Raw genomic sequence first — 21674 nt, 5'->3', positions numbered from 1 at the left:
TCATATTTGGAATTCAGTTCCTAAAAAGAGATTCAGGAAATGTCATTCTTTATATTTTTATTTATAATGTTAATTTCTCTGTCGGTTATTCGAACTGCATTGTGACCTGCTAATTGCTGCTGCTTATAAATAGCTATAGTGATTTAAATCCTTGCCAACATGGCATCAGCTACATTTTAGTGAGCATTAGCTATCTTTATGTTGCGCTTCATAGTCATGCGACTCACTGCTGCCTTCCCTGCCAAGTGGCATGTGGGCTAATTCTATTTGTCATTGGCCCTCTGTCTCTTGAATGGCTGTAACTAGTGAGATTTGCTGGAGCTTTGCAAAACACATGGAGATGGCTTTAGTGTAGAAAGGGAAACAAAAGCCCCTCTTTCCAGAAAGGCCCCTCCATTGTTTGAAACTGCTGAGAGTTTGCCAGGATCTTTTTAAGAACACACCCTGATTTTTTTCTGTTGTTAAATCATTTTAGTTTCATTACAAGCAAATTTAGTTATTATTCTGAATTTTGTAGGTTGTGTATAATTTGACTATAAAAATCTTGGGCTACAGATTAAAGTAACCTTCTTCTAGTTCTTTTAGAGAAATCAACTTTGTTTAAGAAAATGCTACCCAAGGGACCCCACTCTGTTGCTGTCAATGCTGTAAAAGAGAGGCTGGTTCTAACTGGATGATGTGTCTCAGTTTTATTGTCTGTTTTAACTGCATCAGCACACTCAGTACTGAGCTATAACAACTAGTAAGGTCCCAGCTCTGTGCCTAGTTTGTGGAGTCTGCAAAAGTGCTCTGCCAGTTTGTGTTTAGCTGCTTGTTAGTTGGACTAACATGCACTTTCATTACACAAGCTTACACATCCCTCCGAGTGACCAGTCCAGAGTTTTGCTACCAAAGGGCTGAAGGTAAATCTGTTGATATGTTTGCTGATGCAGCAGACTTGTTGACTGAGATTAAGTGAAGAGACTAATAACTTATAAAAATGGAACAATTCTTCAATGACTCTGCTGTTAAATATGCTACTAAATGGCAGTTGGTTGTATTAATTTAGTTCACTTGTTAAGACAATAGGACCATAAGACATAGAAGCGGAAGTAAGGCCATTCGGCCCATCGAGTCCACTCCACCATTTAATCATGGCTGATGGGCATTTCAACTCCATTTCCCTGCACTCTCCCCGTAGCCCTTGATTCCTTTTTGAGATCAAGAATTTATCAATCTCTGCCTTGAAGACATTTAACGTCCCAACCTCCACTGCATTCTGTGGCAATGAATTCCACAGACCCACCACTCTCTGGCTGAAGAAATGTCTCCTCATTTCCGTTTTAAATTTACCCCCTCTAATTCTGAGGCTGTGCCCACCGGTCCTAGTCTCCCCGCCTAACGGAAACGACTTCCCAGCGTCCACCCTTTCTAAGCCATACATTATCTTGTAAGTTTCTATTAGATCTCCACTCAACCTTCTAAACTCTAATGAATACAATCCCAGGATCCTCAGCCGTTCATCGTACGTTAAACCTACCATTCCAGGGATCATCTGTGTGAATCTCCGCTGGACATGCTCCAGTGCCAGTATGTCTTTCCTGAGGTATGGGGCCCAAAATTGGACACAGTATTCTAAATGGGGCCTAACTAGAGCTTTATAAAGTCTCAGAAGCGCATTGCTGCTTTTATATTCCAACCCTCTTGAGATAAACAACAACATTACATTCACTTTCTTAATCACAGACTCTACCTGCAAGTTAACCTTTAGAGAATCCTGGACCATCACCCCCCTGATCCCTTTGTACTTCTGCTTTATAAATTTTCTCACCATTTAGAAAATAGTCCATGCCTGTACTCTTTTTTTTGTTTGGTGTTCTAGTGAAGAGAATCAATCTCACTAATTTCTGTTCATAACCAAATGCCTCTGCGCTCAAAATTAGGGCAACCAAGCAAGACACAATAATAAAAGTAACCAAACTTTTGAAAAAGGTGATGGACTTTGTTCATATTCATTGGTATGTCTATTTGCTATTATTTATGAGGGTCATAGTGGAAAGATACTTTGGGATGTTTTGAGAATCAGAAAGGTGTTTTATAGTGCAAATTTGCTTCTTTTCTTTCCCTCTCCTCTTCAAATATAATTTGCCTGCCATTCTCGAATTGAGACATATCCCTTGTAACAACTTTTAAATCCTATCAGAACTTTTGCAGGGAAGAGTTTTCTTACCTGAAATAAGTCTGTTTCTCATTGTTTGCATTCTTTTGGGTGCACTTTGCTGTCTTTTTTTCTTTCTGGGATGCTTGCCAAATGTACCAATAACTATTCCAGCCCTTTTCTAGCTATGTAATACCTGCAGTATTCTGTCTGCCCAGCACAGGTTTACTGTTGCTCTGAGGTGGTCTTTCCCCTTCTGCAATCCACTTTGGGAATATGTTTGGACAATGGTTTATTTTTCCTGCCTCTTAGTCTTCCCTACTTTTTCAATTGCTCAATAGTGGATCGCTTCATTAGCTACAGACTTTTCGCAATTTGCTGTCCTGCAAAAATTAAACTCCTTCTCGTACACTGCATGATGTCATGGTAGGACATGTGTCCCTGTGGGGAGATGTCTGATTCCTTTAAAGTAACCAGCTGCATAAAGCAGATATCTGCCTTGACTCCTCACCTCTTCAGCCCCTTCTGAAATAACTCCATGAAGACCAGTATCCTGTTACCAAGTCACCCTTTATCTACATCTACTTAGCACATAGCTGGCTCCTAGAGTGAGCAGAACCCCTGATACTCCTAAATAATAAAATGTGAGGCTGGATGAACACAGCAGGCCCAGCAGCATCTCAGGAGCACAAAAGCTGACGTTTCGGGCCTAGACCCTTCTTCATCCTCTCTGATGAAGGGTCTAGGCCCGAAATGTCAGCTTTTGTGCTCCTGAGATGCTTGTGGGCCTGCTGTGTTCATCCAGCCTCACATTTTATTATCTTGGATTCTCCAGCATCTGCAGTTCCCATTATCACCCCTGATACTCCTGTTTATTTCAGTCAGCTAGGACTCGCTGATTAGACCAGGTTAACAGCCCAATCAGAAACTGGTAATCTTTGAGGTCCACCTGGGTGACATTGCTCCAATCACCACATCCCTCCCTTCTGAGCCCTGGAACATAGGCCAGTTCTAATTTCTGTAACTTCTCCTAGGGCGTTTTCACACCAGGCCCAGTTCCTCCGATACTTTCTCGGATATTGGTGGTGTGTACCGGACCATAGCTTCAAGAGCGTCTCAGCTGAAATACATTGTGTTCTGGTGGTAATGACATCGAGGCTGTGACATCTGCCATGTCCATCTTGTCCTCCAAGGATTCTTTGATGCAACATGGAGGGGGAGAACCTACAAGTTCTGATAGCCTTGCCAGTTGCTCTGAGGGCCCAGATATATTTCGCTCCTGCCCCATTTGTGAGGCTGCAGCTTTCAAGTGATACATGTTCTTGTTCAGGACCGCCTGTCCTAAACAAACTTTGTATGTCTTCGGTCCAAGAAGATGAGATTTGACCTGGTGCAGAGTCCTCTCCCTATCTGCTGGAGCCGTTCCAGTAGTTGCATGAGGGGTGGTCCGATAATCAGCTAGGAACCAGGACACTTTGACATTTATTGAAGCTGTAGGCTGTTTCTTTAAGCTTCCCTTCAAAGTTTGGGCTGCTTTTTCCGCCAGACCATTGTACAATGTTTGGCATGGAGCTGTCCTTGCATGCCAAATCCCATTCAACTTTAGGAGATACTCAGATTTCATGTTGGTAAACAATGGTACGTTATCTGCGACTAGCATTTCCGAGAGTCCATGTATGGCAAAAGATGCTCACAACTTTTCCATCTCATCTCTGTGTTTGACGAATGAACTGTATGCACATCCAGACACTTCAAGTGGCTGTCCATGATTGCTAAAAACATTTGAGCCCATGAAAGGACTGGCATATTTGACCTGTAACCCGGACCAGGGTTTACTCAACCATTCCCATGAATGTGGGGAAGCTGCTGGCAGTAATTATTGTCCTTGTTGGCACTCTGGGCACTGCCCCACCAACATGGTTACATTGGCATTCTGTCCTGGACACCAGACATAACTTCTCACCAACATTTTCACTTTGAAAATCCCTGGGTGATCCTGGTGGAGTTCAGCCAGGTATCTGGCAACAACCTTTGTTCGGGACAAACACCCTTGCTCCCAATGAAAGTATGCCATCCTCTATCGTGACCGGGTCTCACCAGGTCCAGAAAGGTTTCAGTTCAGGTTATGATGACCCTTTTCTTTCCCCCATCACTGCCAGCTGTTTTAATTCTGCCAGGATGGTATCTCCTTGTGTCCACAGTCTGATATCGTCAGCGGTAAACGGAAAGATATCCAGAAAGTTTAAAAGCAGAATGGACTGTTCCAGGGGAGGTACTGCCCAGTGGTATATCTGCCAGTGGGAGCTGGCTCAAGGCATTCACATTTCCTATTTGGCCTCCTGAAGCCAACACTACCCTGATAACATGTAGGGAGACATCATATGTCAGCAGCTCATCTTGCTTGGGAACATAGTGTGCTAACAGCTTAGACGATGGTAGTTGCTTTTTCACTTCCCTAAAGGTTATATTTTGGTTACAAGACCATTTCCAAGGCTGACCCTTTTTCAATAGCAGATGTAAGGGTGCCAGGATGGAGGCCAGGTTACTTACGAATTTTTCATTATAATCCAGCAGCCCAAGGAAAGGCCTTGGCTCTGGTACTGATGTAAAAGCCAGGGCACCTTTGATCATCCTCATTTTATCTTCCAACGCATGTAATTTGGTTTTGATGACTGTAGCCCAGATCAGTCACCTGGGGTAACAAAGTGTGAAGCTGGATGAACACAGCAGGCCAAGCAGCATCTCAGGAGCACAAAAGCTGATGTTTCAGGCCTAGACCCTTAAACAGAGAGGGGGATGGGGAGAGGGTTCTGGAATAAATAGGGAGAGAGGGGGAGGCAGACGGAAGATGGATAGAGGAGAAGATAGGTGGAGAGGAGAGTACGGGTGGGGAGGTAGGGAGGGGATAGGTCAGTCTGGGGAGGACGGACAGGTCAAGGGGGCGGGATGAGGTTAGTAGGTAGGAAATGGAGGTGCGGCTTGAGGTGGGAGGAAGAACAGGTTAGGGAGGTGGGGACAGGCTGGGCTGGTTTTGGGATGCTGTGGGGGGAGGGGAGATTTTGAAGCTTGTGAAGTCCACATTGATACCATTGGGCTGCAGGGTTCCCAAGCGGAATATGAGTTGCTGTTCCTGCAACCTTTGGGTGGCATCATTGTGGCACTGCAGGAGGCCCATGTTGGACATGTCGCCTGAGGAATGGGAGGAGGAGTTGAAATGGTTCGCGACTGGGAGGTGCAGTTGTATATTGCGAACCGAACGGAGGTGTTCTGCAAAGCGATCTCCAAGCCTCCACTTGGTTTCCCCAATGTAGAGGAAGCCACACCAGGTACAGTGGATGCAGTATACCCACATTGGCAGATATGCAGGTGAACATCTGCCTGACGTGGAAAGTCTTCTTGGGGTTTGGGATGTGGGTGAGGGAGGAGGTGTGGGGGCAAGTGTAGCACTTCCTGTGGTTGCAGGGGAAGGTGCCGGGTGTGGTGGGATTGGAGGGGGTGTGGAGCGGACAAGGAAGTCACAGAGAGTGTGGTCTCTCCGGAAGGTAGACAAGGGTGGGGATGGAAAAATGTCTTGGATGGTGGGGTCGGATTGTTGATGGCGCAAGTGTCGGAGGGCGATGCATTGTATCTGGAGGTTGGTGGGGTAGAGTGTGAGAATGAGGGGGATCCTTTTCGGGTGGTTGTGGCGGGGACGGGGTGTGAGGGATGTGTTGTGAGAAATGCGGGAGACGCGGTCAAGGGCATTCTCGACCACTGCGGGGGGAAAGTTGCGGTCCTTGAAGAATGTGGACATCTGGGATGTGCGGGAGTGGAATGCCTCACCCTGGGAGCAAATGCGGCGGAGGCGGAGGAATTGGGAATAGGGGATGGAATTTTTGCAGGAGGTTGGGTGGGAGGAGGTGTATTCTAGGTAGCTGTGGGAGTCGGTGGGCTTGAAATGGACATCAGTAACAAGCTGGTTGCCTGAGATGGAGACTGAGAGGTCCAGGAAGGTGAGGGATGTGCTGGAGATGGCCCAGGTGAACTGAAGGTTGGGGTGGAAGGTGTTGGTGAAGTGGATGACCTGTTCGAGCTCCTCTGGGGAGCAAGAGGCGACTCCAATACAGTCATCAATGTAATGGAGGAAGAGGTTGGGTTTGGGGCCTGTGTAGGTGCGGAAGAGGGACTGTTCCACGTAACCTACAAAGAGGCAGGCATAGCTTGGGCCCATGCGGGTACCCATGGCCACCCGCTTTGTCTGTAGGAAGTGGGAGGATTCGAAAGAGAAGTTGTTGAGGGTGACGACGAGTTCAGCTAGGCGGATGAGGGTGTCGGTGGAGGGGGTCTGGTCGGGCCTGTGGGATAGGAAGAAGCGGAGGGCCTTGAGGCCATCTGCATGAGGAATATAGGTGTATAGGGACTGAACGTCCGTGGTGAAAATGAGGTGTTGGGGGCCAGGGAATTGGAAGTTCTGGAGGAGGTGGAGGGCGTGGGTGGTGTCACGGACGTAGGTATGGAGTTCCTGGACCAAAGGGGAGAAAATGGAGTCCAGATAGATGGAGATGAGTTTGGTGGGGCAGGAATGGGTTGAGACAATGGGTCGACCAGGGCAGGCAGGTTTGTGGATTTTAGGAAGGAGATCGAAACGGGCCGTGTGGGTTTGGGGAGCAATAAGGTTGGAGGCTGTGGGTGGGAGGTCCCCTGAGGTGATGAGGTCATGAATGGTATTGGAGATGATGGTTTGGTGCTCGGGGGTGGGGGTCACGATCGAGGGGGCGGTAGGAGGAGGTGTCATAGAGTTGGCGTCTGGCCTCGGCGATGTAGAGGTCAGTGCGCCATACTACCACTGCGCCACCCTTGTCTGCGGGTTTGATGGTGAGGTTGGGGTTGAGGCGGAGGGCTGCCCGTTCTGCGGGGGAGAGGTTCGAGTGGATGAGAGGTGTGGAGAGGTTGATGCGGTTAATGTCTCGACGGTAGTTGAAGATAAAGAGGCCGAGGGAGAGTAGGAGGCCTGGGCGTGGTGTCCAGGACATGGACTTGTGTTGGAGGCGGGTGAAGGGGTCAGTGGAGGGAGGGTTAGGCTCCCAGTTAAAGAAGTAAGCGTGGAGGCGAAGGCGGCGGAAAAACTGCTCGCTGTCCAAACGTGACTGGTATTCGTTGATGTGTGGGTGGAGGGGGAACAAAGGTGAGCTCCTTGCTTAGGACTGACCATTCGTACAAGTCACCTGGGGTGCCTGGAGCACACATCTTTCCCTTGTAAGGTGTCCACCCACCTTGGAAAAGCATTTTAACCACTGTCTAAGTTCTCTAAATGCTCTTTGTCAGTCTTCTCGGTTATTAGTGCATCATCAAGATAACTGGCGAGTTGGGGTAGACCTTGTAAAATGTTCTTCCCTCCCACCTACCTGCCCCTCCCTCCTCACTGACCAACCCCCATACCAATTCTCTACCTACACTCACTTTTACTGGCTTCATCCCTGCCTCCTTGACCTGTCCGTCTTCTCTCCACCTATCTGCTCCACAATCCACCTTCTATCATCGCCTCCCCCTCTCTCTATTTATTTCAGAGATCCTTTCCCCTCCCCCATTTCTGAGGAAGGGTCCGCACCTAAAATGACAGCTTTCCTGCTCTTCTGATGCTGCCTGGCCTGCTGTGCTCCTCCAGTTCCGCACTTTGTTATCTCAGACTCCAGCATTGACAGTTCCTACTGTCCCATAGATTGAAAGGACTGTTTGTTCACATTGTGGGATAAATGGGATGCTTTCCAAGAAAGCATTGATTACTTGAATCTGGATACACAAAAGCATATGTGATTGTTTAAATGGCAGAATGTTTGAAAGTGGAATAAGGATAGATTTCAAATGCAACCGTTTTCCAGATGAACTGGTCTCTAGATTTCATTGAGTATAGGAATTGGGATGTAATGTTGCAGCTAAACAGCACATTGGTGAGGCCACTACTAGAATACTGCATACAATTCTGGTTGTCCTTGAGATATTGTTCAACTTGAGAGGGTGCAGAATAGATTTATAAGGATATTGCTTGGACTGGAGGGTTTGAGCTATAGGGAGAGGCTGAATAGGCTGGGGCTTTTTTTCCATGAAGTGTCAGAAGCTGTGGGATGACCTTATAGTGGTTCATAAAATCATGAGGGGCATGGATAGGGTGAATAGCCAATTTCTTTCCCCCAGAGTAGGGGAGTCCAAAACTAGAGGGCATATGTTTAAGGTGAGAGGGGAAAGATATTAAAGGGACCTGAGGACAATTTTATCACGCAGCAGGTCGTGCTTATATGGAACGAGCTGCCCGAGGAAGTTGGAGGCTGATACAATGACAACATTTAAAAGGCATCTGGATGGATATATGAATAGGAAGGGTTTAGAGGGATAAAGGCCAAATGCTGGCGAATGGGACTAGGTCAGATTGGGATGTCTGGTCATTACAGACGAGTTGGACCAACTCTCTGACTGTATAGCTCTCTGATGAAGGGTTTAGGTCTGAAACGTCAGCTTTTGTGCTCCTGAGATGCTGCTTGGCCTGCTGTGTTCATCCAACTTCACACTTTGTTATCTCTGACTGTATACTTGAGTTAATGCTTTATTGAGGGTTAATTTGGGGTCTAATTGTAATCTCTTGGGCAGCCTGCTGTTTCATAATCCCAATACAGTATGTTCACAAATCATTTTATTGTGTTAAATGCCATTGGCATGGCATTCAGACAAGCAAAGAAGATTATAATGAGAGTCCACTAATTGGATTCATTTTATTCTCTTCAATTTAATTTATTTCTCTCATGGAATTGTAAAAATGCTCACTGTAAAACGTTTTTCAAATTAATCTTGTGCAGTTAAAATTCCTGCAAAATTGTTTCTGATTTTTGTCTAGCAAATATGTTAATATAGTAACCTGTATTCAATTTTTTTAAAATTGAAATTGCTTTGGACCTTAATCACCAAAAGTTTTTAATGCATCATCTTGATCATCTTGCTGACACAATGAAATCAAATTTAAATGTTGAGTGCGTATGGAAATAGAATTTCTGTGATTTTTAAAATCTTCTTTCAATTATTTATTTTGCTGTATTGTTCTTGCATCTTGTACTTGTTCATTCCCTGTTGATCTCAGTTTCTGGAAGATTGATTTACCTCTTAATCATAGAACAGAAACTACAATTACTGTTATTTTTGGAATGTTCCTCCTTGGGATGTGGACATCACCAGCCAGACCTATATTTATTGCCCAGATGTAATACCTATGGAATGTTTGATCCAGGTTATTTATTGTTAAGCCACTTCAGAGGGCAGCCAAGAGTCAACTGCATTAGAGTCAGAGTCATTTCTGGCACAGAAGGAGTCTGTTCTGCACATCAAGTTTGTAACATGGTTCTGGAACTGAAATCAAATGTATTCCCGACCAGCCAAAGAAGCTGATTTCTTTCTCTAGAACATAGTACATTACAGCACAGTACAGGCCCTTCAGCCCATGATGTTGTGCCGAACTCTTTCCCTAAACCTAAGGTCTATCTAACCTCCATCACCACCTTATTCTATCATCCATATGCCTATCTAAGAGCCACTTAAATGCCCCTATTGAGGCTAACTCCACTACCCCCTCCGGCAATGTATTCCACACCCCTACCACTCTCTGAATAAAGAATCCATGTCTGACGTCTCCCTTTTATCTACCTCCACTCAGTTTAAAACTATGCCCCCTCGTAAAAGTTACCTCCACCCTAGGAAAAAGTCTCTGGCTATCTACTCTTAAACGCCACATCTTCCTCCATTACATTGAACTCGAACAGTTCATCCACTTCACCAACACCTTCCACCCCATCCTCAAGTTCACCTGGACCATCTCCAACGCATCCCTCATCTTCCTGGGCCTCTCTGTTTCCATCTCAGGCGACCACCTAGAAACCGGTATCCATTTCAAGCCCACTGACTCCCACAGGTACGTGGAATACACCTCCTCCCACACACCTTCCTGCAAAAATTCCATCCCTTATTCCCAATTCCTTCGCCTCCGCCGCATCTGCTCCCAGGATGAGGCACTCCACTCCCGTACACCTCAGATGTCCTCATTCTTCAAGGACCGCAACTTAACCCCCACTGTGGTAGAGAGCACCCTCGACCGGGTCTCCCGCATTTCCCGCAACTCATCCCTCACACCCCGTCCCCGCATTAACCACCCAAAGAGAACCATCCTAGTCCTCACATAACACCCCACCAACTTCTGGATATAACACATCATCCTTCCGCCATCTACAATCTGACCCCACCACCAGAGACATTTTTTCATCCCCACCCTTGTCTGCTTTCCGGAGAGACCACTCTCTCTGTGACTCCCTTGTCCGCTCCACACTCACCTCCAGCCCCACCACACCCGGCACCTTTCCCTGCAACCGCAGGAAGTGCTACACTTGCCCCCACACCACCTCCCTCACCCACATCCCAAACGCCAAGAAGACTTACCACATCAAGCAGATGTTCACCTGCACATCTGCCAATGTGGTATACTGCATCCACTGTACCCGATGTGGCTGCCTCTACATTGGGGAAACCAAGTGGAGGCTTGAAGACCGCTTTGCAGAACACCTCCGCTCGGTTCGCAATAAACAACTGCACCTCCCAGTCGCGAACCATTTCAACTCCCCCTCCCATTTCTTAGACAACATGTCCATCATGGGCCTCCTGCAGTGCCACAATGATGCCACCCGAAGGTTGCAGGAACAGCAACTCATATTCCACGTGGGTACCCTTCAACCCAATGGTATCAATGTGGATTTCACAAACTTCAAAATCTCCCCTTCCCCCACCGCATCCCAAAACCAGCCCAGCTCGTCCCTGCCTCCCTAACCTGTTCTACCTCTCACCTATCCCTTCCTCCCACCTCAAGCTGCACCTCCATCTCCTACCTACTAACCTCATCCCGCCTCCTTGACCTGTCCGTCTTCCCTGGACTGACCTATCCCCTCCCTACCTCCCCACCTATACTCACCTCCGCAGGCACCATCCCCACTTCTTTGACTTGTTTGTCTCCTCTCCACCTATCTTCTCCACTATCCATCTTCGATTCGTTCCCCCCCACCCCATCTATTTCAGAACCCTCTCCCCATCCCCCTCTCTGATGAAGGGTCTAGGCCTGAAACGTCAGCTTTTGTGCTCCTGAGATGCTGCTGGGCCTGCTGTGTTCATCCAGCCTCACAGTTTATTATCTTGGATTCTCCAGCATCTGCAGTTCCTATTATCTCTATCTATACCTCTGATCATTTTCTACTCCTCTATCAAGTCACCTCTCATCCTTCGTCATTCCAAAGAGAAAAGCCCTAGCTCTCTCAACCTTTCCTCGTAAGATCTCCCTCCATTCCAGGCAACATCCTGGTAAATCTCCTCTGCACCTTTTCCAGCGCTTCCACATCTTTCCTGTAATGAGGCAACCAGAACTGGACACAATACTCCGGATGTGACTGAACCTCCAAAGGTAGTGAAGTTGTTTTTTTTTGGATTACCCAATAACTTTATGATAATTTATATTGTTAGAAATGTTGTGGAAATCAAAAAATTATCAGAGTTTCAGGTTTCTGAACTGTTCCCACTGGATTTGCTGTGATGTTCCAGAGGCGTAGTAATTTTGGCTAAGCAAGACTTGCTCCTACGCTGTCAACTATTTAGATCGGAGATGAGAAAATTTAGTTATTCATATTTGTAGAATTCTCTGCTCCAGTGGGCTGTGGATGTTCAGCAACTGAGACTGATGGATTTTTTTAAAGACTTAGGGATATGATAATCAGACAGGAAAGTGGAATTGAGGTTAAAGATCACCCATGATGTTCATGATTGGCAGAACAGACTCAAGATCCATATGGTTTAGTTCTGCTACTGAATTCTTATATATGATATTCATTGAATGAATAAAGTCTCTCTTTTAAAAACCAAAAGAACTGCAGATGCTGTAAATCAGGAACAAAAACAAAGTTGCTGGAAATGCTTAGTCGGTCTGGCAGCATCTGTGAAGGAGAAAACACAGTTAACATTTTGGTTCTGGTGACCCTTCCTCAGAACTGATGGCGGCTGGGAAAACGTCAGTTTATATGCAGAAAATAGGGAGGTGGGTGGGGTAGGGAGAAAACGATAGGATAGAGCCCAAAGAGAGAGAAAGGCAGTTGGATAGACAGAGGAGTTGCTAACAACAGGGATAATGGGAACTGCAGATGCTGGAGAATCCAAGATAACAAAGCGTGGAGCTGGATGAACACAGCAGGCCGAGCAGCATCTTAGGAGCATAAAAGCTGATGTATTGGGCCTAAACCCTTCATCACCCTGCCACTACACACCCACTGTTGTTAGTCACTAACAGTCCCCATTAACAACTATTCACCCTCCCAGCCTGATTGTTAGCAACTCCTTTGTCCAACTGTCTTTCTCTCTCTTTGGGGTCTGTCCTATCGGTTACTCCCTATCCCACCCACCTCCCTATTTTCTGCATATAAACTGACGTTTTCCTAGCCGCCATCAGTTTTGAGGAAGGGTCACCAGAACCAAAACGTTAACTAAAGCCTCTCTTTTCTCCACTCACCCTTTTCACCCTACCCATCCTGAACTTTCTTTACTTTAAAGTCTTTGAATGTAATAGTACCTAACCTGCATGGACAGGTTTGTGAGCTGATGTGGACAATGCATTTTGTTGAAGTTTACATAAAATATCTAATGTGTTCTTTACTTCCAGAACGTAGAAATGGAAAACTCCTCAGTAGCCTCTGCCTCCTCAGAGGCTGGAAGTAACCGTTCCCAAGAGATAGAAGAACTCGAACGATTCATTGACAGCTATGTCCTAGAATACCAGGTTCAGGGGTTACTTACAGACAAACCAGAAACTGATGCAGACGGTGAAAGGACACCACCAAACTCACAGGTATGTTGGTTTTGGATTATGGATTGATGTGAGAACATACTTGGATAACGTTGAATGCTCCTGTGTTTGAACAGAGCTGTTCCATGTTGCCACTGTGCTGTTTGTGCTAGTGAAATGGACTGGAGGTGAGACTTACTAGGTAAACTGCCATGACACTCAGTGTAAAAATAAATAGTATCAAGATAAAACTAAAACAAACTACATCTCCCTTTAATGGCACGAGCTACTCTCGTAGGCTTTTGCTAACATACTGTAAAGCTTTGGGGGCTTTAAAAAACTTCTTGGTGTGTTAATAAGTGGGTGAGTATGTAGAACAGCAGCTGGTAAGAGTGGTTGGGTTGGCTCATTGGGTAAACCAGTTGCATCAAGAAGTGTTGCCAAGTTGAGGGAGAGTTGGGGAGGTGTTGGTAGGACCTTGGTTTGGGCAGGCCTAATTAGGCCTGGTAAGCAGGGAGTTGGGGGTATTGCGGGTGGGGGGAATATGGAGGGGTAGTGCAAGTGTCAAAGAGGGTAGTCTAGGAGTTAGTTGTACCATTGCCCAGGTATTAGTCTGGGGTTTTCCAATCTAATATTTCGTGGAAAGTATGCAGGTAAGTAAAATAGAACTGTCCCAAGTCTGATTCTGACTCGCAGTCTGAGGTGGTTTTGGAGGATCCCAGGGGACTTAGCAATCAAAAGTTCACGCTTCCTGGGCAATTTTCATGGACTCAGTGTGTTGAGACTTCTACAAGGCCTAAGGAGCATTTTGTATCAAGCGATCAGTTTCCAGCAGACGATCATACAGCATGGAAACAGACCCTTCGCTCCAACTAGTCCGTGCTGACCAGACATCCCAATTTGACTTCGTCCCATTTGTCACCATTTGGCCCTTATCCCTCTAAACCCTTCCTATTCGTATACCTATCCAGATGCCTTTTAAATGTTGTAATTGTATCCATCTCCACCACTTCCTCTGGCAGCTCGTTCTATACATGCACCACCCTCTGCGGGAAAATGTTGGCCCTCAGGTCCTTTTCAAATCTTGCCCTCTCACCTTAAACCTATGACCTCTAGTTTTGGACTCCCCTTCCTTGGGAAAAAGACACTGGCTATTCACCTATTCATGTCCCTCACGATTTTATAAACTTCTGTAAGGTCACCGTTCAGCCTCTGACACTTTCGGGGAGAAAAGCCCCAGCCTGTTCAGCCTGTCCCCATAGCTCAAACACTCCAGCAATATCCTTGTAAATTTCTTATGCATCCTCTCAAGTTGAACAATATCTCTCCTATAGAAGGGCAAACAAAATTGTATGCATATTCTAGTCGTGGCCTCACCAATGTCCTGTATAGCTGCGACATGACATCTCAATCCCTACACTCAATGCAATCCAGAGACTGGAATGTCTGGAAAATGGTTGCATTTGAAATCTATCCTGATTCCACCTTCAAACGTTCTGCCATTTAAACAATCACATACACTTTTGTGCATCCACATTCAACTAATCAATGCTTTCTTGGAAAGCATCCTATTTATCCCACAATGTGAACAACAGTCTTTTCAAACTGTACGATCTGTATGTTATTCTATTCCAAGTCCTGCTCATCTGTCATTTCCCTCCATGTTGACTGACATTTGTTTCCTGGTCTCCTAATGTGTCAAATTTCAAATTCTTGTTTTTAATTGGACCTCTCATCCAATGTCTTCCAATTCCTGAACTTAATTTGTTAGCTAGATTCTAGATGTTTTCCTTGTAGTGGGACAGTAGGGTGCAATCACATACATGCAGGAGCTGTCAGGGGCCTTGCCCACGTGACTTTGGTGAAACAGGCAGATTGAAGAGCTCCTCTGAACGAACCAGATGTTGATACCTTCCTTAAGACGGCTTCCTTAAGCATTGCAGTAAGAAGGAACTGAAGAGCTAATAAGCCAAGGCGAATCTTTGCTTTATGCAGCTGGTTACTGTAAAGGAATTAGACATCTCCCCTCAAGGTCAACATCCAACCATGCCATCATGTAGTATGCGCAGAATTTAACACTGTTGTTTTTCATTGTAGCTTGGAGAACAAATGCTGTCGGCTCGTAAACTTATACTGTTTTAAAAAAAACACTCACCATTTTGAATGCCTACATAGAATCTCTTAATCTGTTCTGCCCAAGGAAGACTAATCTCAGTTTCTGCAGTTTCTCAATATAATTCTAGCAAATCAGAAGTGCTCCCTTTCCAAATCCTTTCTTAAAGTGTGTACCTAGAACTGTTCACTGCACTGTTGCTGAGGCATAGCATTCTATAACAAGGAAAGAAAAGACTTGCCTTTACATAGTAATAGAATGTGAGGCTGGATGAACACAGCAGGCCAAGCAGCATCTCAGGAGCACAAAAGCTGACGTTTCGGGCCTAGACCCTTCATCAGAGAGGGGGATGGGGGGAGGGAACTGGAATAAATAGGGAGAGAGGGGGAGGCGGACCGAAGATGGAGAGTAAAGAAGATAGGTGGGGAGGTAGGGAGGGGATAGGTCAGTCCAGGGAAGACGGACAGGTCAAGGAGGTGGGATGAGGTTAGTAGGTAGCTGGGGGTGCGGCTTGGGGTGGGAGGAAGGGATGGGTGAGAGGAAGAACCGGTTAGGGAGGCAGAGACAGGTTGGACTGGTTTTGGGATGCAGTGGGTGGGGGGGAAGAGCTGGGCTGGTTGTGTGGTGCAGTGGGGGGAGGGGATGAACTGGGCTGGTTTAGGGATGCAGTAGGGGAAGGGGAGATTCCCACACCTCCTCCCTCACCCCCATCCCAGGCCCCAAGATGACATTCCACATTAAGCAGAGGTTCACCTGCACATCTGCCAATGTGGTATACTGCATCCACTGTACCCGGTGCGGCTTCCTCTACATTGGGGAAACCAAGCGGAGGCTTGGGGACCGCTTTACAGAACACCTCCGCTCAGTTCGCAACAAACAACTGCACCTCCCAGTCGCAAACCATTTCCACTCCCCCTCCCATTCTCTTGATGACATGTCCATCATGGGCCTCCTGCAGTGCCACAATGATGCCACCCGAAGGTTGCAGGAACAGCAACTCATATTCCGCCTGGGAACCCTGCAGCCATATGGTATCAATGTGGACTTCACCAGTTTCAAAATCTCCCCTTCCCCCACTGCATCCCTAAACCAGCCCAGTTCATCCCCTCCCCCCACTGCACCACACAACCAGCCCAGCTCTTCCCCCCCACCCACTGCATCCCAAAACCAGTCCAACCTGTCTCTGCCTCCCTAACCGGTTCTTCCTCTCACCCATCCCTTCCTCCCACCCCAAGCCGCACCCCCACCTACCTACTAACCTCATCCCACCTCCTTGACCTGTCCGTCTTCCCTGGACTGACCTATCCCCTCCCTACCTCCCCACCTACACCCTCTCTACCTATCTTCTTTACTCTCCATCTTCGGTCCGCCTCCCCCTCTCTCCCTATTTATTCCAGTTCCCTCCCCCCATCCCCCTCTCTGATGAAGGGTCTAGGCCCGAAACGTCAGCTTTTGTGCTCCTGAGATGCTGCTTGGCCTGCTGTGTTCATCCAGCCTCACATTTTATTATCTTGGAATCCCCAGCATCTGCAGTTCCCATTATCTCTGCCTTTACATAGTGCCTTTCAGGACCAACATGCCCAAAGCTTTTTCCATCAATTAGGTAGTTTGAATTATTGACACTATTGTAATAAGGCGATATCATAATGGTTTTGTACAACTGCCTTGAATTTGTTCTCTGTGTCTCCATTCACACAACCAAAGATCCTGCATAGTTTTCCAATCCAATTTTGTCAGCTTTTCCTGTGACCTCATTACTTCTGTTACTTTGCCACATCAATAGAATTTAACCAAACTTGCTAAAGTTGGATTGTATGTCTCTGAGAGGTCACACCGTGAGTATCATATTAAACACTGGGCACTGAAGAACTTTAGGAAGAGGCCTAGAGCAAACACCACAAGGTTCATGTTCCCACATGGTGAACCCCTAGCCTGCCATTAGTTAATAACTGTAATGGCATGATGTTCAGTTGCTGCTGTTGGACTAGGGTGGACAGCACAGTACAGGCCCTTCAGTCCATGATGCTGTGGCAAACTTTTAGCCTAAACCTAAGGCCTGTCTAACCGCCACTGTTACCTTATACTATCATCCATATGCGTATCTAATTGCGGCTTAAATGCCCCTAATAAGGCCAACTCCACTACCCTCTCTGGCAATGCATTCCACATCCCTACCACTCTCTGAGTAAAGTACCTACCTCTGACATCTCCCCTATGTCTACCTGCACTGATTTTAAAACTATGACCCCCCCGCTTAATACCTATCTCCACCCCAGGAAAAAGTCTCTGGCTGTCCGTTCTATCTATACCTCTAATCATTTTGTACTCCTCTATCAATTCACTTCTCATCCTTCGTCATTCGAAAGAGTAAAGCCCTAGCTCTTTCACCCTTTCCTCATAACACCTTCCCTCCATTCCAGGCAACATCTTGGTAAATCTACTGTGCACCTTTTCCAACGGCTCCACATCTTTCCTGTAATGAGGTGACCAGAACTGTATGCAATGCTCCAAATGTCGCCAAACCAGACAAGGTCAGAATTCATTTCAGAGATAGCAGGAACTGCAGACGCTGGAGAATCTGAGATAACAAGGCGCAGAGCTGGATGAACACAGCAGGCCGAGCAGCAAGAACGCTGACATTTTGGGCCGAGACCCTTCTTCGTGTGGGACCGGGTTACAGTCCAACAGGTTGATTTGAATACACAAGCTCTTGAAGCCTCACTCCTTTAGGTGTTAGAGAGAGAGGTAGTATCAGACAGAGAATTTATAAGTAAAAGATCAAAGGGTCACACCACTGATGAGGATGTGTTAAAACAAACCTAAGGTGCTGTGAAATCTTTAATTAGTTAGAACATATTAATGATTAATATGTACATGTAAATCCCTGAGATTTTTTCAAGTCACTACTCTGAGAAAACAAAAGGTTTTATCAGTGTAAAGGAGAGGTGACATTTTAGGTCAGACAGTGCATGTTAGGGATGAGGCCTTGTTTAGAATCTGAGTTTTGGTTTGGAGTCAGACTGGTTTTATTTCCAAAGTAGGAATTTATAAAGTGCCACGTTGACCGTAACTGCAAATACAAGTACATCCCAAAGGTGTGTGTGTGTGTGTGTGTGTGTGTGTGTGTGTGTGTGTGTGTGTGTGTGTGTATGTATTGGGGAGGCGGTGCATAGAGTGTGTGTGTGTGTTGGGGGGAATGTGTGTGCATATGTTTGGAGGGGGGAAGTGTGTACGTGTGTGTCGGGGTGGGGAGGGTGTGCGAGTGTATGGGGAGTATTGGGGGTGGAGTGTGTGTGAATGTGTTGGGGGGGGTGTTTGTGGGAGTATGTGTGGGGATGGAAGAGTGTTCGGGGGGGATTGTGTATGTGTGTGTGTGGCAGGGGAAGAGTGTGTGTGTAGGGAGTGAAGTGTGTGTGTGTGTGGCGGGTGCAAAGAGTGTGTGAGTGTGTGGGGGGGAGGGAGTGTGTGTGTGGTGGGGGGAGAGTGTGTGTGTGTGTGTGTGTGTGTTGGGGTAGAGTGTGTGCATGGGATGGGAAGAGTGTGTGTGTGTGAGGGGAAAGTGTGTGTGTGTGTGTGGGGGGAGAGTGTGTATGTGTGTCGGGGTGGCTGAGTGTGTGTGAGTGTATGGGGAGTATTGGGGGTGGAGTGTGTGTGTGTGTGGGGGTGGTGGGTGTGTGGGGGGGAGAGTGTGTGTAGGGGGGGAGAGTATGTGTGTGTGTGTGTGTGTGTGTGTGAGAGAGAGTGTGTGTGTGTGGGGTGGAGAGTGTGTGGGGGGTGGGAGAGTGAGTGTGTGTGTGGCTGTGTGTGTGTGTGTGTGGAGTGGGGGGAGAGTGTGTGTGTGTGTGTGTGGAGTGGGGGGGAGAGTGTGTGTGGGTGGGGTGGGGGGGAGAGTGTGTGTGGGTGGGGTGGGGGGGAGAGTGTGTGTGTGTGTGGTGGGGGGGAGAGTGTGTGTGTGGGGGTGGGGAGGGAGAGTGTGTGTGTGGTGGGGAGAGTGTGTGTGTGTGGGGGGGGAATGTGTGTGTGTGTGTGTGTGGGGGGGGTAGTGTGTGTGTGGCGGGGGAGTGTGTGTGTGTGGGGGGGGGCTGTGTGTGTGTGTGTGTGTGTGTGTGTGTGTGTGTGTGGGGGGGGGGAGAGAGTGTGTGTGTGGAAGGGGGGAGAGTGTGTGTGTGTGGAGGGGGGGAGAGTGTGTGTGTGTGGAGGGGGGGAGAGTGTGTGTGTGTGTGGGGGGGGAGAGTGTGTGTGTGTGGAGGGGGGGAGAGTGTGTGTGTGTGTGGAGGGGGGGAGAGTGTGTGTGTGTGGGGGGGGGAGTGTGTGTGGAGTGGGGGGGAGAGTGTGTGTGGGTGGGGTGGGGGGGAGAGTGTGTGTGTGTGGGTGGGGTGGGGGGGAGAGTGTGTGTGTGTGGGTGGGGTGGGGGGGAGAGTGTGTGTGTGTGGGTGGGGTGGGGGGGAGAGTGTGTGGGTGGGGTGGGGGGGAGAGTGTGTGGGTGGGGTGGGGGGGAGAGTGTGTGTGTGTGGTGGGGGGGAGAGTGTGTGTGTGGGGGTGGGGAGGGAGAGTGTGTGTGTGTGTGGTGGGGAGAGTGTGTGTGTGGGGGGGGGGGAGTGTGTGTGTGTGTGTGTGTGGGGGGGGTAGTCTGTGTGTGGCGGGGGAGTGTGTGTGTGTTGGGGGGGGCTGTGTGTGTGTGTGTGGGGGGGGGAGAGTGTGTGTGTGTGGAGGGGGGGAGAGTGTGTGTGTGTGTGGAGGGGGGGAGAGTGTGTGTGTGTGGGGGGGGTAGTCTGTGTGTGGCGGGGGAGTGTGTGTGTGTGGGGGGGGCTGTGTGTGTGTGTGTGGGGGGGGGGGAGAGAGTGCGTGTGTGGAAGGGGGGAGAGTGTGCGTGTGTGGAAGGGGGGAGAGAGTGTGTGTGTGTGGAGGGGGAGAGAGTGTGTGTGTGTGTGGAGGGGGGGAGAGTGTGTGTGTGGGGGGGGGAGTGTGTGTGTGTGTGGGGGGGGGAGTGTGTGTGTGTGTGGGGGGGGAGTGTGTGTGTGTGTGGGGGGGGTGTGTGTGTGTGTGTGTGGGGGGAGTGTGTGTGTGTGGTGGGGGGGGAAGTGTGTGTGTGTTGGGGGGGAGAGTGTGTGTGTGTCGGGGGGGAGAGTGTGTGTTTGTTGGGGTGGGAGAGTGTGTGTTTGTTGGGGTGGGAGTGTGTGTGTGTGTGGGGGGGGGGCGGTGTGTGTGTGGGGGGGGCAGTGTGTGTGTGTGGGGGGGGCAGTGTGTGTGGGGTGGGCAGTGTGTGTGTGTGGGGGGGGGGGCAGTGTGTGTGTGCGGGGGGGAGAGTGTGTGTGTGTGCGGGGGGGAGAGTGTGTGTGGAAGGGGGGGAGAGTGTGTGTGTGTGGAAGGGGGGAGAGTGTGTGTGTGGAAGGGGGGAGAGTGTGTGTGTGTGAAGGGGGGAGAGTGTGTGTGTGTGGAGGGGGGGAGAGTGTGTGTGTGTGTGGAGGGGGGGAGAGTGTGTGTGTGTGTGTGGAGGGGGGGAGAGTGTGTGTGTGTGTGTGTGTGGAGGGGGAGAGTGTGTGTGTGTGTGTGTGGAGGGGGAGAGTGTGTGTGTGTGTGTGTGTGGAGGGGGAGAGTGTGTGTGTGTGTGTGTGGAGGGGGGGAGAGTGTGTGTGTGTGTGGAGGGGGGGAGAGTGTGTGTGGAGGGGGGGAGAGTGTGTGTGTGTGTGGAGGGGGGGAGAGTGTGTGTGTGTGGAGGGGGGGAGAGTGTGTGTGTGTGGAGGGGGGGAGAGTGTGTGTGTGTGTGTGTGGAGGGGGGGGTGAGTGTGTGTGTGTGTGTGTGTGTGTGTGTGGAGGGGGGGAGAGTGTGTGTGTGTGTGTGTGGAGGGGGGGGTGAGTGTGTGTGTGTGTGTGTGTGTGGAGGGGGGGAGAGTGTGTGTGTGTGTGTGTGGAGGGGGGGAGAGTGTGTGTGTGTGTGTGTGGAGGGGGGGTGAGTGTGTGTGTGTGGAGGGGGGGAGAGTGTGTGTGTGTGTGTGTGTGTGTGTGGAGGGGGGGTGAGTGTGTGTGTGTGTGGAGGGGGGGAGAGTGTGTGTGTGTGTGGGGGGGGAGAGTGTGTGTGTGTGGGGGGGGAAGAGTGTGTGTGTGTGGGGGGGAGAAGAGTGTGTGTGTGTGGGGGGGGGGAAAGTGTGTGTGTGTGTGGTGGGGGGGGAAGAGTGTGTGTGTGTGTGTGTGTGTGCGGGGGGGGGAGTGTGTGTGTGGGGGTGGGGAGGGAGAGTGTGTGTTGGGGGGAGAGTGTGTGTGTGTGTGTGTGTGTGTTGGGGGGGAGAGTACGAGAGTGTGTGTGTGTTTGTGTGGGGAGAGTGTGTGTGTGTGTGTGTGTGTGTGTGTGTGTGTGTGTGTGTGTGTGTGTGTGTGTGTGTGTGGAGGGGGGGAGAGTGTGTGTGTGTGTGTGTGTGGAGGGGGGGAGAGTGTGTGTGTGTGTGTGTGTGGAGGGGGGGAAGAGTGTGTGTGTGTGGAGGGGGGGAAGAGTGTGTGTGTGTGGAGGGGGGGAAGAGTGTGTGTGTGTGGAGGGGGGGAGAGTGTGTGTGTGTGTGGAGGGGGGGAGAGTGTGTGTGTGTGTGTGTGTGGAGGGGGGG

The 21674-nt window shown here is 48.8% G+C and overlaps 1 protein-coding gene across 10 annotated transcripts in view; it reads left to right on the top strand.

The window, feature by feature from the left end:
• Positions 1 to 21674, top strand: part of ctif (CBP80/20-dependent translation initiation factor) — a 357703-nt gene that overhangs the window by 119318 nt on the left and 216711 nt on the right. For 9 of the 10 annotated variants that reach the window (XM_059649773.1, XM_059649791.1, XM_059649797.1 and 6 more), the window contains one exon: positions 12843 to 13028. In XM_059649773.1, the coding sequence (XP_059505756.1) occupies positions 12843 to 13028 (186 nt within the window). Of the gene's footprint in view, positions 1 to 11576; positions 11598 to 12842; positions 13029 to 21674 lie in introns of those variants that run through there. The other variant, XM_059649785.1, reaches the window with a different exon arrangement.

Source organism: Stegostoma tigrinum, chromosome 1, assembly GCF_030684315.1.
Source record: "Stegostoma tigrinum isolate sSteTig4 chromosome 1, sSteTig4.hap1, whole genome shotgun sequence".
Classification (NCBI taxonomy): domain Eukaryota; kingdom Metazoa; phylum Chordata; class Chondrichthyes; order Orectolobiformes; family Stegostomatidae; genus Stegostoma; species Stegostoma tigrinum.
Note: the sequence above shows the minus strand (reverse complement) of the source record. Positions and strands in the feature narration are given on the sequence as shown.